General features: G+C 38.4%; 7 protein-coding genes across 8 annotated transcripts in view; 3 read left to right on the top strand and 4 right to left on the bottom strand.

Annotated features, from left to right (window-relative positions):
* Nucleotides 1-1,866, top strand: part of LOC109125830 (NADH dehydrogenase [ubiquinone] iron-sulfur protein 7, mitochondrial-like) — a 4,620-nt gene extending 2,754 nt beyond the window's left edge. The window contains exon 3 of the mRNA XM_019228233.1: nt 1,666-1,866. Within this exon, the coding sequence (XP_019083778.1) occupies nt 1,666-1,678 (13 nt within the window). The 3' untranslated portion in view covers nt 1,679-1,866. The remainder of the gene's footprint in view (nt 1-1,665) is intronic.
* LOC104705444 (NADH dehydrogenase [ubiquinone] iron-sulfur protein 7, mitochondrial) lies at nt 1-1,969 on the top strand (the record flags this gene model as incomplete). Its single annotated transcript, XM_019228234.1, is given in 2 exon segments — nt 1-324; nt 1,444-1,969. Coding segments are annotated over 2 exon segments (559 nt in total), but the record flags the coding sequence as incomplete, so codon positions are not given.
* On the top strand, nt 2,644-3,708 carry LOC104709095 (probable serine/threonine-protein kinase DDB_G0270146). Its single transcript, XM_010425761.1, has one exon. The coding sequence runs from the start codon at nt 2,644-2,646 to the stop codon at nt 3,706-3,708; it is 1,065 nt and encodes a 354-aa protein (XP_010424063.1).
* On the bottom strand, nt 5,430-8,717 carry LOC104705443 (50S ribosomal protein L19-2, chloroplastic-like). 2 transcript variants are annotated; one of them, XM_019228232.1, is made up of 6 exons: nt 8,377-8,717; nt 7,554-7,706; nt 7,391-7,477; nt 7,136-7,269; nt 6,404-6,987; nt 5,430-6,066 (listed from the first exon to the last, which is right to left on the bottom strand). In XM_019228232.1, the coding sequence occupies exons 1-5, from the start codon at nt 8,596-8,598 to the stop codon at nt 6,882-6,884; spliced, it is 702 nt and encodes a 233-aa protein (XP_019083777.1). In that variant the 5' UTR covers nt 8,599-8,717; the 3' UTR covers nt 5,430-6,066; nt 6,404-6,881. The 2 variants fall into 2 exon arrangements, with proteins under 2 accessions (XP_019083777.1, XP_010419758.1); XM_010421456.2 differs by having other exon boundaries at nt 8,368-8,716.
* On the bottom strand, nt 5,555-6,055 carry LOC104705442 (uncharacterized protein C6G9.01c-like). The gene has a single exon (XM_019228634.1). It carries the CDS (start codon nt 6,053-6,055, stop codon nt 5,555-5,557), a length of 501 nt encoding a protein of 166 aa, XP_019084179.1.
* On the bottom strand, nt 9,199-10,389 carry LOC104709094 (F-box/kelch-repeat protein At3g04660-like). The gene has a single exon (XM_010425760.1). It carries the CDS (start codon nt 10,387-10,389, stop codon nt 9,199-9,201), a length of 1,191 nt encoding a protein of 396 aa, XP_010424062.1.
* Nucleotides 11,119-12,321, bottom strand: LOC104709093 (F-box/kelch-repeat protein At3g04660-like). The gene has a single exon (XM_010425759.1). The coding sequence runs from the start codon at nt 12,319-12,321 to the stop codon at nt 11,119-11,121; it is 1,203 nt and encodes a 400-aa protein (XP_010424061.1).

Below are 12,546 nucleotides of genomic sequence, written 5' to 3'. Positions count from 1 at the left end.
TCTTCCATCTCTCTCCCCTTCCGCATCACCGACTTCCTACACCAGACCTGGTCCTCCTTCCACCACCGCTCCTCCTCCTGGTCTCTCCAAGGCGGCCGAATTTGTGATCTCCAAGGTCGATGATCTTATGAACTTTGCTCGTACGGGATCGCTCTGGCCTATGACCTTTGGTCTCGCTTGCTGCGCCGTCGAAATGATGCATACCGGTGCTGCTCGTTACGATCTCGATCGATTTGGTATCATCTTCAGGCCTAGTCCTCGCCAGTCTGATTGTATGATTGTCGCTGGGACTCTTACCAACAAGATGGCTCCGGCTCTTCGCAAGTACACCTCTCTCTCTCTCTCTCTCTCTCTCCCTTTTTCATGGAATAAAACGGCTGATTTATATCTTTGGATCTCGGATTTGTGTTGTTCTGGTTGATATGTTCTTAAATTAGGTTTTCTGAGAATATAATTGGGGATTTCGATTTGGGATTTTTTCTTTCCCCTGCGATTTTAGGGTTCATGTTTTCTGATTATATTGCGAGGTCTGTGACAAATTGAGAATTGATGTCTGAAGTATAGGTCTGATTACCTGGGAAGTCATACAGTTTCATATTCTTTGTCTAGCGCAGATTTAATCATTAATTTGTGAAGTTTTAGGTTCGAATTCATGAAGTGTTCTGGCAATTAGGGATGCAGATTAGGTTTGTGGAAGACTTATATAATCAATCTCTGTGCTTGTCTTTTGTGAGTAGATAGAGATTTGTGATTATCTAGCTTAGTAGATGAACATGGGTAAGTGTCCCTTTCAGCAATCATCATGCTTGGCTTTATCAAAAGCTGGTCCTGATTAGAGATTGGTGGTATCATTCTTACGATTTTTTCTTGTATCTAAATTGGTGATCCTTTTCCTGGCTGATTGGGATCGTGCATGATTAATTTACTTCGTTGTCTTTGAGCCCATTTCTATGTCTTTGTATGGAAGTGGCTATTGAACGGATTTAAATGACTCCTATTTTTCGTGTTTGATGGATGAACCCTTCTTTCAACTGCTGCAGAACTTTTCAAAAGAATTGTATGTCTATGTTTTCTGGTAGACCATGTCGTCTCTAGGCCCAGACATAATAGATAGAAAATATCCCAAGCCAATCTATTAGCTGCAAGTAATCACGGTTCTCAAAACAATAACCATTAAGATGCGCAAATTTTAGATGCATTTGAGAGATGATTGACAGCTTTATAAATTGGTCTAGCTTAGTTCTTGTGAAACTAGTATTTAGAGGTATATGATCAACAGAATATTGAGTTGAAAAAACTAGTAGTTAGAGGTATATGTTCAAAAATCAGTCTTGATCTGGTAGAATTAAGAGAAGTTGTGTATGCTGATCATTCAACTCAATATTCTGTTGTTGTTTATTTTGTGTGAAATTCCAACTTCTAATATCTCGGATACAATCACAGGGTTTATGACCAGATGCCTGATCCAAGGTGGGTGATATCAATGGGAAGTTGTGCCAATGGAGGTGGATACTATCACTACTCCTACTCTGTGGTTCGAGGGTGTGACAGAATTGTGCCGGTCGACATTTATGTCCCTGGGTGCCCACCAACCGCTGAGGCTTTGCTCTATGGACTCCTCCAGCTTCAGAAGAAAATCAACAGACGCAAGGATTTCTTGCATTGGTGGACCAAGTGAGCTTTAAATCCTTCCTCCAATTGTGAAAGGGGCTTTTTTCAGACATTTTTACCAAAGTTTGGGGCTACAATAAATCGTGGACGTTTCTGCATTACATGTTTCTTTGCGGTGGAGATGCCATGTAAAGGAGTGTGTTTCTAAGTTTGTTGTGGAAACTTAATGAAGTTAAGATGTTTGTGTTTGTCTGAGTTCTTTTATTATATTGATTATCAACCAGTTTTCAGCTAGATGCTGACTATTGCTAAATATTTAGACGTATATTTATATATACGAGTGTGTGTGTGTTCTCTTTCTCCTGTTTGTTGTGATTATAGAAACCACAATGATCAAATGGACCTTACTATGACAAATCAAACACCTTTTCTCATGGAGACCGTAAGAAAGAAAACCTTGTTAACAAAGAAAAAACCTTTATAAACTAGTTCATCGTAAAAGATAAAACGTGTAGAAGAATTTCTGGTTCTCTCCAAATGTTGTTACCAAATAAGAAAAATTGAAGGTTGCTAGTTCAAAACTAGAATGTACTTTGATCAAGCCAGAACCATTGGCATTAGTCTTAAACCCAACTCTAAAACTAAAAGTTTCCATTTTTTTTTTTTCTGAAACTGTTTAAAACGGAAATTTCCATTCTTTTTTCTCTCTCGATCGCTGCTATTCCTTTTTCTTGGTTCCCTTTCTCTCGTTACAATTTCGAAAACCAAATCACCGGTACGAATTAGATAAATTTCCATTTTAGTGCATGACGCTCCCAACGTTAATAAAAGGAAAACCAAGTCACCAACTTAGATATAAACTCTATATATATGTTTCACTTTACTTCTCTTTCACTACAATTTCCTATTTTACTCTCTTGCTGCAGCCTGCAAATTTTTTTTTTCAGTTTCTCTCGCTGTGATTTTCTTTAAGCTTTGTAACACACACAATTCGAGTTTGAAGCAACTCTAGAGCAAAATCTTGCTGCAAAGATGCAATCAACTGAAGAGTTCGTGAGATTCTTAGGTGAAGGTGAATTTGGTTCTGTTGATCTCGTCAAATACACTAAAAGCGACGATTCCTCGTATCAGGTCACCGTCAAAACATCTGAGGCCAGAAATTACGACTCTCTCAACAGAGAGTTTCAGATTCTTTCCGAACTCAAAGGATATCCGAACATCGCTATATGCTATGGAGAAGATTTGGAAGAAGGTCGCAACGTTAACGGACACAAAGTCTACAAATTGCTTCTCGAATACGCAAACGAAGGGAGTTTAAGATCTTTCATGGATAATTATACGGACAGAAGGTTACCAGATCCAATGATTAGAGACTTCACTCGTATGATTCTCGAAGGATTGGTCTCGATTCATAGTCATGGTTATGTTCATTGTGATCTCAAATCCGATAACCTCCTTATCTTCTCGTGCAAAGATTCTTCGTACGAGTTGAAGATTTCTGATTTTGGAAACACTAGAGAAGTCGGAGAAGTTCCAAGTCACTGGGAAACTGATTACCCGTTTGTCGGAACGCCTATTTACATGCCACCAGAGTCTCTCCGCGACGGGGCCGCCAAGAAAACCCTAGATTTGTGGTCGTTAGGGTGCTTAGTGTTGGAGATGTACACAGGTAAAAATCCATGGGCAGGTGTTGGAATTTTCGATCTCATGGACTTTCTCTATGATGGTGAAGCTCCAGAGATCCCTGAGTATGTGCCTTGTGATGCAAGGGAGTTTATTGAAACATGTTTCGCAAGGAAGCCTAAGAAGAGAGGAAACGCATCTGCGTTGATGTTGCATCGGTTTTTGTGTCCTGAAGAGAAGACGGAGAAGATTGTTGTAGCCGTCGCTAAAGAGAAAGTTTTGTTGCCGGTGAAGTTGAAGTTGAGAATCAGACGAGTTTCAAAGATAACAATGGATATTATAAAGAAGCCCCTGAAATTGAAGATTTTGCCATCTAATAAGCCTCCACAGTTTAAGAAACTTTTGAGTAAGCTCTTGAGGTTAAAGACGATTCATCCGAAACCTTTGGATTCTAATTTAGTATCTGTTCATTAGTGTGTGCTGAATTTATCTCTATTTCTTTTAGTATGTATGTCGATCACTAGCTAGTTATAACTGTTCTTAATCTCTATCTTTATGTTATGTCATTAACTAAATGATATTGTTACGTATTTACATCTTTAACTCGGTTTCAGTTTAGTGCTGTATAAACGCGATCCTCGGTGCTTCTAAACATTAAATTGAGATGAATTCAATTAAAGACTATTGTAAAATCAATTACCTGCAAATATGACAATCGGAAAGAGTTTCAAAGAAAGAAGAAACAGAGTTTTCTGTTAGCAATACCATGAAAAAAGAATCCTACCTAGGAAGAGACGAGACAGACTTGTCAACAAAAGCAAGTAATCATACCCCGAGAGCAGTTCCTTAACGTTTTTTTTGCATAGACAGCCACCTTAATTGTGAACTTCCACTACCACAGAAGTATTGTCAACACGCACTGTGAACTTTATCTTTGGTCATCATCAAAGAGGTGTAAGAATGAGCTCAGTGGCTCTTTAGGTGAAGAACATTTCACTTCTTATTTTCCTTATTTTCTTATGATTACATCATTTGCCTTTTTATAGGCATTACTACTTAGGGTTTTCACCTCTGACAACTCATCAATCTTATCAGGTCAAGACATTCAAACTTGAAACTTATTGCTAAGGATGATTGGCTTCGTACACGCCAGCCTTGTTTTGCCTTTCCGTTGCTCTGTCTTGACTCTGGTTTCGTTTCTTTGTGCAGGTGGACTTGACCATTGAACACTTGAAGAAGAGGAAGACTGTATTTCGTTGTTGGGTTTTAATCCAGTAAGACCTGTGATCTGTTTTCCTTTTATTAAACCCACAACTTCGGTTTTGGTCATCTCTTCAGCTTCTTCATTCTCTATCGACACTTATTGAATCTGAGACAGAGATTCTTGATTTTGAGACGAATCTCCTGTCTTCTTCAAAGAGACTAGACAAATGGGTGATGAGATGTTTCAATTCTAAAAAGAACTGGTCTTAGTTGAGATCATACATTAAACTGAACAAAAACCAGAAAGAATATGAATTCAAGAAGACTGTCATACAAGCAAATCGATCTCCAATTCCTTCAGTCTCAACTCTTGTGGCACGCCTTCTTGCAATAGTAACTGATCATAAAGAATATGAATTCGCCGGAACTAATGGCACCTCTGCAAGAGAATAAGTTTTCTCCAAGTAAAATCATCCCAAGAAGACACCACGACAAAGATGTTTGACCATTCTTGTAATTTGTTTACACCCTCCAAACCCACAATTCAAATTCACCATCATATATATGATTGATTCACTTAAGCAACCTTCCTCTTGTAGTTGACCAATTCAGAATTACTACGATTAGTTTCTACACACAGTAGGGTAATTCAACAAGAGTAAAACTCTTCCAACGGCACATCATCATAGCCTATTAATAGAGATCTTTCTGCCTTGACTGTTGGACCAAACTCCATCATATATATATATGGAAGCCATGTTGGAGTTTAATGGCTTATGTAGTTACAGGACAAAGTGGAAGCTTACATTTGATCATTCTCCATGTTGCTGTTTTCTTCTTCTGAGCTCCTCTTAAAGTGAAAACTCGGACTATAGCCATGCACAACACTTTGTACTCATCGTTAATCGACAGAGATATCTCATCAGACTAGGAACATCAAAATTGGATAGAAAGAGAAAAAAAAATGTTTTTTTTTCTCTTTCAAACATGAATTCAACAGTAACAACAAATCTTGATAACTGAGATCATTCATCCATTACAACCAGACCGAGTTTTTAATCTACTTGGGCACCAATAAAACAAAAGCTTCAAAAAAAACATGGTACAAGGAGGAGATCTAGAAGCAACAATTACAGTCAAAAGGACAGAGACGAGTGCCACCAGATTTGGCCTTGTTGAAACCAATTTCATCTTCCCTGAACACTTTGAGTCCGTCTGTAGTTATCTTCCTGGGTCCGCTTCTCTTCTTCTTCTTTGTCTTCTCTTCCGGGTTGTTATCAAGCTCTGTTGTCTGCCTCCTGACTTCGCTTTCCGGGTAGTTATCAACCTCCGTCCTCTCCATTCTCTGCCTCCTCCTGGGTTCGCTTCCCGGGTTGTTTTTACGCTCCAACCTGTCCCTCTTCCTCTTCTTCTTTGCAATCTCTGCTTTGGTCTCGTTCGTCTCGGGTATTTGAACCCTTGGCCTCAACTTGATTCTCGCAGCAAAGATGTCTTCAATCTCTTTCCCAAATTTACCAGGTTTCAGAACTCGTTTGGCTTGTTGTACCACAGGTTTTGCTTCTCCTTGTGATGGCTTCTTCATGGTAGTGCTATTACTCTTCCTCATCTTCTTAGGCATTTCGATGCAATCTGTCAAAAATCACAATCCCTAGGTTACAACTCACCTTCAATAACACAAATTTTCGCAAAAAAATGTAAGACGATTAACAATTCTGTTCCCAAAAAAAAAACTAATCTTTTATTAAAACCCTAGATTACTTGAGCTACATTACAATTTTACAAAACTAGAAATATGAAACACACACAAACTTCCATACCCAAAACTATCCTGAGCTCAAAAGTAAAAAAAAAAAAATCAGTGTTTCAAGTTCGATTCCCAAATCGAATAATCAGGATCTAGGTTAAGTTTCTAGCAATAGACCGGAGAAACAATTAGGGTTTATGCAATTAGAGTAAGAAGACTTACAGTAAGAAGCGAAACCACACGAAGAAGAAGAAGAAGAAGAAGCAGCTTGGCTCTTGGAGAGAGAAACTAATCGAGAGAAATAGGGGCGGCGTGGCAAGCGTAGACAGTCGGGTCGGGTCGGGTTCTTTTATCCCTTATATTTTGTTTTAAGATAATTTAATTATTTGATTACACAAACTAAACCAAATTAGGGTTTAACAAATTTTACAGTATACACCGATTTATTAAACTGTTTTAACAAGAAAACGTCTGATAAACCTTTTTTTTTATAACTAAACTGATATGCTGTTAAGTGCTAACAAAACTCATAAGAAGCCAACAAACAACTTATGAAGAGGATATGAAGGGACCCACCATTACACAAATACAATATCCAAAATGTCTCCTTCTTAGGGGAGGAGTGTGTAACTAAAAACCCTCAATGACATTTTATTTGTTCAGAGCAGGATTAATACTGCTTTTGTTATGAAGGTGTGTGCTAATGCTTTTTGAGAGCATTCGTCTTCTCCCTCAGGTAATAAAGCTTGGCTCTTCTTACTTTCTTCTTCTCCAACACCTTTATCTCCCTCAGATTTGGGGAATACCTGTCACCAAACACCCACCCACTCACTCACTCACATCAGTATTCTCAATGGCCAAAGGTAAAAAGAGTTAGACAACACACAAAAACATGGTGGGCTGAGTTTATAAGGTCATTCAAAGTCTTGAGCGAAATATATAGAAAGTACTTACAAGGGGAACATGGATTCAACGCCCACTCCAGCCACTAGCCTTCTTATCCTAAATGTTGAGTTAAGACCAGCATTACGCTTTGCTATGACGATGCCTTTTACAATTGATACACGCCTCTTGTTCTCAGGCACTTCCTGTTCAAAACAAAGTTAAATGGCAAGCCTTATGAGAAGTTTCACTTAGATGATTTGATCCCATTTCCCCCAAGAAATAGGAAAAATACAATCTAAACCAACTTCAATAGTATTTACTTACCACTTTTAGCTGCACAAGGTAACCAGGCTCAATCCTTGGTATCTCCCTCTGAGTTCTCACTTCCTCAACTGCCTCCTTGTCGACAATCTGCAGAAGATTGAGCGACATAGGTAAACATGGACATGATTTATCTAAAGACAATTGTCGAGTTCTGAGTTTGTACCTGCATTATATGCTTGGCGGTTTTATCAAGGCGCTTAAACTTGATTCTCTGAGGAACATCAGAAGCTAACTCCTCAGGGGATACTTGAGAAGTAGTCTTTACAGAATCTCCAACGGTGGAAAAGCACCTCGATGAATACATCAAGTTTTGTTTCTGCCAAACATTTTCCAAGCAACACAAATTCAGAGAGTGTAACATATTAAGCAGAACAAATAGTGAAGGAATATAACTGTGTCAAAGCCGAAAAAAAAAAATAAAAACACGAAACTGGTTCCTCTATATCTACATAACTCTAACTACCACACGAGAGAGGCACAAGTAAAATAGCTAAGAGCTAAAGAAGAAAAGCAAGCAACGAAGCTTGAGGACCATAAAGATCTCTTCTTTAACCATTGTCTATCTAGTGATTGCAATAACGATCACAATCCCCCCACATAAAGACTCTGAGCTAAATTTGATTTCAAAAGACGAAATCAGTGGAACCTGTAGCTAGGAGCCTACTCATCACTATTCAGCAAAACCAACCCAAGAGCAAAGCTTTAGCATTTTTACACAAGTTGCAATTTTTCTTAAACCAATTTGACATTAAATCTCAATTAGTAACCAAACATCCTCTACCATTTCTATCACGATAGAATACGAAAGTGGCTAGGAGACTACTCATCACTACTCAGCAAGATCAAAGCTTTAGTATTTTTTTTAAAGTTGCAATTTTTTCAAACCAATTTTAACATAAGATCTCAAATTAACAACCAAACATCCTCTATCTACATTTCTACAAACTCCAACACGACAGAATACGAGAGTGGCTTACAGGTACTACCGCAGAGCAAAAAGCAGCATTCTTCAACGAGCTAATACGATATGTCGCAGCTGAATCAAAAGCTCTGGTAGAACTGAAAGAATCAACCCCCAGCCTCCTCGATTCATTCTCAGACCAGCTTCCACAAGAAGAAGATGAAGAAGAAGTGAAACGAAGTGTGTTGGATATGGAGACACGGTGCCTCTGAAGCAACAACCTTGTAGTGCTACGAATCGATTGCATTTCTCCGATAGAGTAATCGATCTATACGTTGACGATATCCAAATCTAGTTTTCAGAATACAATGTGAAAGTGAAGCACCAAAACCCTCGTTGGCTCTTCCAGGGTTCTATTTTTTTTTTTTTTTTGTTCTCCTTTTCTTTATTGATGATTTGCAAATGAACCCCTGATTTTTTATGCTTTCATCAAATAAACCATTCTCTTATTTATTAGTCATTTCATATAAACCCCAGACATTTTTGTTTACAACAAATAAACCCTTTCTCTTTGATTTTGTTTTCCAGCATACATAATTGTTGTTATATGTGTGATCTTGTAGCGAACTGTTTACTTAACTTAATCTATCTTCAAATTATGTGTCAAGGATCAAATCATCCACTAATTTGATGGAGAGTACTATAAGCAAAGAGAATCGTGTTCACAAATCAAAACCCTTTTGGAGTAATCACCATGAAAGACACAAATTTGTAACCAAAAGAAAACCAAATAAGAACTACTTAGTTGTAGAGAAAAACTAAAACGTAGCTAGCTATAATCAAAACCAGAACCATTTGAACTAAGATACCATTCGAGATCCGAAAACAAAAACCAGCTAGCAAGTCATCAATTAAACGAGTAGTCTTCCTTGAGAGAAATATAGGACTCCACATGATACAAGAAGAGGCTCACAGCACCCAAGTTGACTCCAAGTCCTTCAACTTCAATCTCAACTCTTCTGGCACTATCTTCCTCGCGATCGTAAATGATAACACAGAGCGGTCCATCCAAACTGAATGGTTGGAATATGAATTCGCCGGTACTAACGACACCTCTGCAAGAGAATTTTTCTCGTCGTATAATTAAATTTTTCCAAGAAGGAACCACGACAGAGATCATGGACCATTCTTGTTTGACGACATCTTCCAAAACCCACATATCAAATGTACCAAGATGTGAATGACTCACTAAAGCTACCTTCCTCTTGTAGTTCACCAAACCAGAATCACTTCTATCAATCTCGACACCATCGGGTAATTTAACAAGAGTGAACTCTTCCGATCCCACGTTAAAGCCCACGATTAGAGATACTTCTTCATCGCTGTTGGACCAAGCACCGTAATAAACAACACCGTCGCTGCATAACCCGTTGGTTGCAGGACAATGCGGAAGGTTACATTTGATCTTTCTCCAGTTTGGCTTCTTCTGAGCTTCTCTACCCAAAGTAAAAACTTGATGATCTCCGCTCACAACCGTTCCAGGAAGTTTCAACACCGTCATGCACAAGACTTTGTATTCATCTTTAACCGGATCGTATCCGAAGTATCTTGATATCCCTCTTCTCCTAGCTCTGACTTTTGGTAAAACCAAGAACTGGCCCGTGACAGGATTCGAAACCAATACCTTATCCAAATCTTGAACGCAGATCAAGCCGTGTACCGGTGGAGTGATGTCGTAAGTTTTTTGATAGATACGACGATCAAGACTCAGAGGAAAGCTTGATTTACAAGTGTAAAAAGAAGCATCATCCTGACACGACTGAGAGGCTAAGTGGAAGAAACGGATGCTGTCGTGGTGGAACGTGAAGAGAATACACGGACGAGTAAGAGACTGTTTCATGTAAAGATCGAGGAAACGCTTGCTGCGGATCTCAGAGAACCAGTGCTTCGAGAGGACGATGAACTTGGCTAGGGATTTGCTCGGCAGTTTCAAAAGAATATCTGTGATCAGATCTATAGGGAGATCAACAGATAAGCCAACAACATGATCGCCTCGTAGTCGTATCTGTGGAACGTTCTCCTCCTTAACTCTTTTCATGGCGATTCCTCTGCTTTTTTTTATTTTTTTCTTTCCGGCTAGAAACAAAGTTGTAAAACCCGTTATACGATTTTTTTTATATATATATATATATATATATATTTTGCCAATTGATCAAGAAATATTGTGGAAAATTTTATTAACACAATTCAGTAATTCACACTTGTTTATAAGAAATTAAGAATAAAGAAAACATAGTCATTGGTAATTTGCATATGAACCCCTGATGTTTTATGCTTTCATCAAATTTAAACCCTTCTTTAATTCATTCGTAATTTTCATATAAACCTCAATAGTTTTTGCTTATAACAAATAAACCCTTTCTCGTTTATTTGTTTTTTTAATAGCATCATAATTGTTCTTTGTTGTCATATCATATGGAGTTCTGCTGAACATCTAACTACTATTAAGAGAAAAGAGCTAATATAAAAATGTTTACTTTTAATCTATCTTCAGATTATGAGTCAAGGATCAAATTATGTATGGAGAGTAGTATAAGCAAAGAAAATCTTGTTCACAAATAGAAACACTTCTTTGGAGTAATCATCACATGAAAACACAACCTGGTTCTCTCCAAAGATAACCAAATAAGAAACACTTTTAGTTCTAGAGAAGAAAAAAACCCTAAAAAAAACTTGAACTTCAATCAAAACCAGAACCATCGAACTAGAAACCATCCGAGATCTGAACAAAAAAACCAGCAAAGTCATCCAACAAATAGACTTTGATTTAGAGAAGTATAGGACACTCCACATGATCCAAGAAGAGGCTCACAGCACCCAAGTTATCTCCAAGTCCTTCAATCACAACTTTTCTGCCAATATCTTTCTCGCGATCGTAACTGATAATACAGAAGGGGCAATCCGAATAGACTGGTGAGAGTATGAACTTGCCGGAACTAAGAATGGCACCTCTGCAATCGAATAATCTTTTTCCACCTAAATCATTCCAAGAAGGAACCACGATAGAGATCTTTGACCATTCTGGTTTGACGCCAATATCTTCCAAAACCCACATATCAAATCTACCATAGTATATGTTTTGAACCCATGAGTTATTCAATAAAGCTATCTTCCCTTGGTAGTTGACCAATTCAGATTGATCAGTATCACCACCATCAATTTCGACACCGTTGGGTAATTGAACAAGAGTAAAATCTTCCGATCTCACATCAAAGCACACAATTAGGGATGCTCGTGTAGCTCTGTCACGGGTTGACCAAGCTCCGTAGTAAATAACACCAGTCGTCGTCGTCGTCCTACATATCCCTTTGGTTGCAGGACAATGCGGAACCTTACATTCGATCATCCTCCATGTAGCTTCTTCTTTCTCCTTACCTAAAGTGAAAACTTGATGCTCTTCGCTCAAAACCTTTCGAGAAGTTTTCAGTACCGTCATGCACAAGACTTTGTATTCATCTTTAACCGGATCGTATCCGAAAAATCTTGATACCCCTCTTCTCCTAGTGTTGAGTTTTGGTAAAACCAAGAACTGGCCTGTGCTAGGATTCGAAACCACAACCTTATCCAAATCATGAAAGCAGATCAAGCCGCGTACCGGTGGAGAAACGTTGTAACTTAGTGGATATAGCCGCGTATTAAGGTTCAGAGGAAAGCTTGATATTGTACACGTGTAAGAAGACGGTGACACTGCCTCCAGAGACTGCAGAGGTATTGAGTGGAAGAAACGGATGCTGTCACGGTGGAACGAGAGGAGAAAACATGGACGAGTTAAAGATTGTTTCATGTAGAGATCGATGAAATGTTTGCTGTGGATGATAGAAGACAAGAGCTTCGAGACGACGACGAGCTTTGGTATGGATTTAGTCGGCAACTTCAGAAGAATCTCTATGATCAGATCTTCAGATAGAGAAGAAAATGATGAGCCATCATCTCGTTTTTGTGGATCGTTCTCCTTCTTGACCCTTTCCATGGCGATTCCTCTGTTTTTTCTTTCTTCCCTTCCCGGCCTTGAAACAGATTTCTAAAACCGTTACATATATAATACCAACGAATTATATTTTTATGTTCCGCAAACAATTTTATAATAATTAATATTTATCTAAAATATGGTCAATTTTATATGACGCAATATGTGTAATTGGGTGAGGTAATATATATACCCAGTGGGCCTTATAATGAAGGTGGTATGAAAGAC

This window comes from Camelina sativa, chromosome 8, assembly GCF_000633955.1.
Source record: "Camelina sativa cultivar DH55 chromosome 8, Cs, whole genome shotgun sequence".
Taxonomy (NCBI): Eukaryota; Viridiplantae; Streptophyta; class Magnoliopsida; order Brassicales; family Brassicaceae; genus Camelina; species Camelina sativa.
The sequence above is the reverse complement of the archived record's forward strand: the minus strand, read 5'-3'. Positions and strand labels throughout refer to the sequence as shown.

Excerpts from the sequence above, each read along its gene's own strand:
- LOC104709095 (XM_010425761.1), top strand. The coding sequence starts at position 2,644 with ATGCAATCAACTGAAGAGTTCGTGAGATTCTTAGGTGAAGGTGAATTT.
- LOC104705442 (XM_019228634.1), bottom strand. The coding sequence starts at position 6,055 with ATGCCTAAGAAGATGAGGAAGAGTAATAGCACTACCATGAAGAAGCCA.
- LOC104705443 (XM_010421456.2), bottom strand. The coding sequence starts at position 8,598 with ATGCAATCGATTCGTAGCACTACAAGGTTGTTGCTTCAGAGGCACCGT. Across the intron at positions 7,707-8,367 it reads TTTGCTCTGCGGTAGTACCT|AAACAAAACTTGATGTATTC; the intron begins GTAAGCCACTCT and ends AATGTTTGGCAG. Across the intron at positions 7,270-7,390 it reads ACCTTGTGCAGCTAAAAGTG|GAAGTGCCTGAGAACAAGAG; the intron begins GTAAGTAAATAC and ends TGTTTTGAACAG.
- LOC104709094 (XM_010425760.1), bottom strand. The coding sequence starts at position 10,389 with ATGAAAAGAGTTAAGGAGGAGAACGTTCCACAGATACGACTACGAGGC.
- LOC104709093 (XM_010425759.1), bottom strand. The coding sequence starts at position 12,321 with ATGGAAAGGGTCAAGAAGGAGAACGATCCACAAAAACGAGATGATGGC.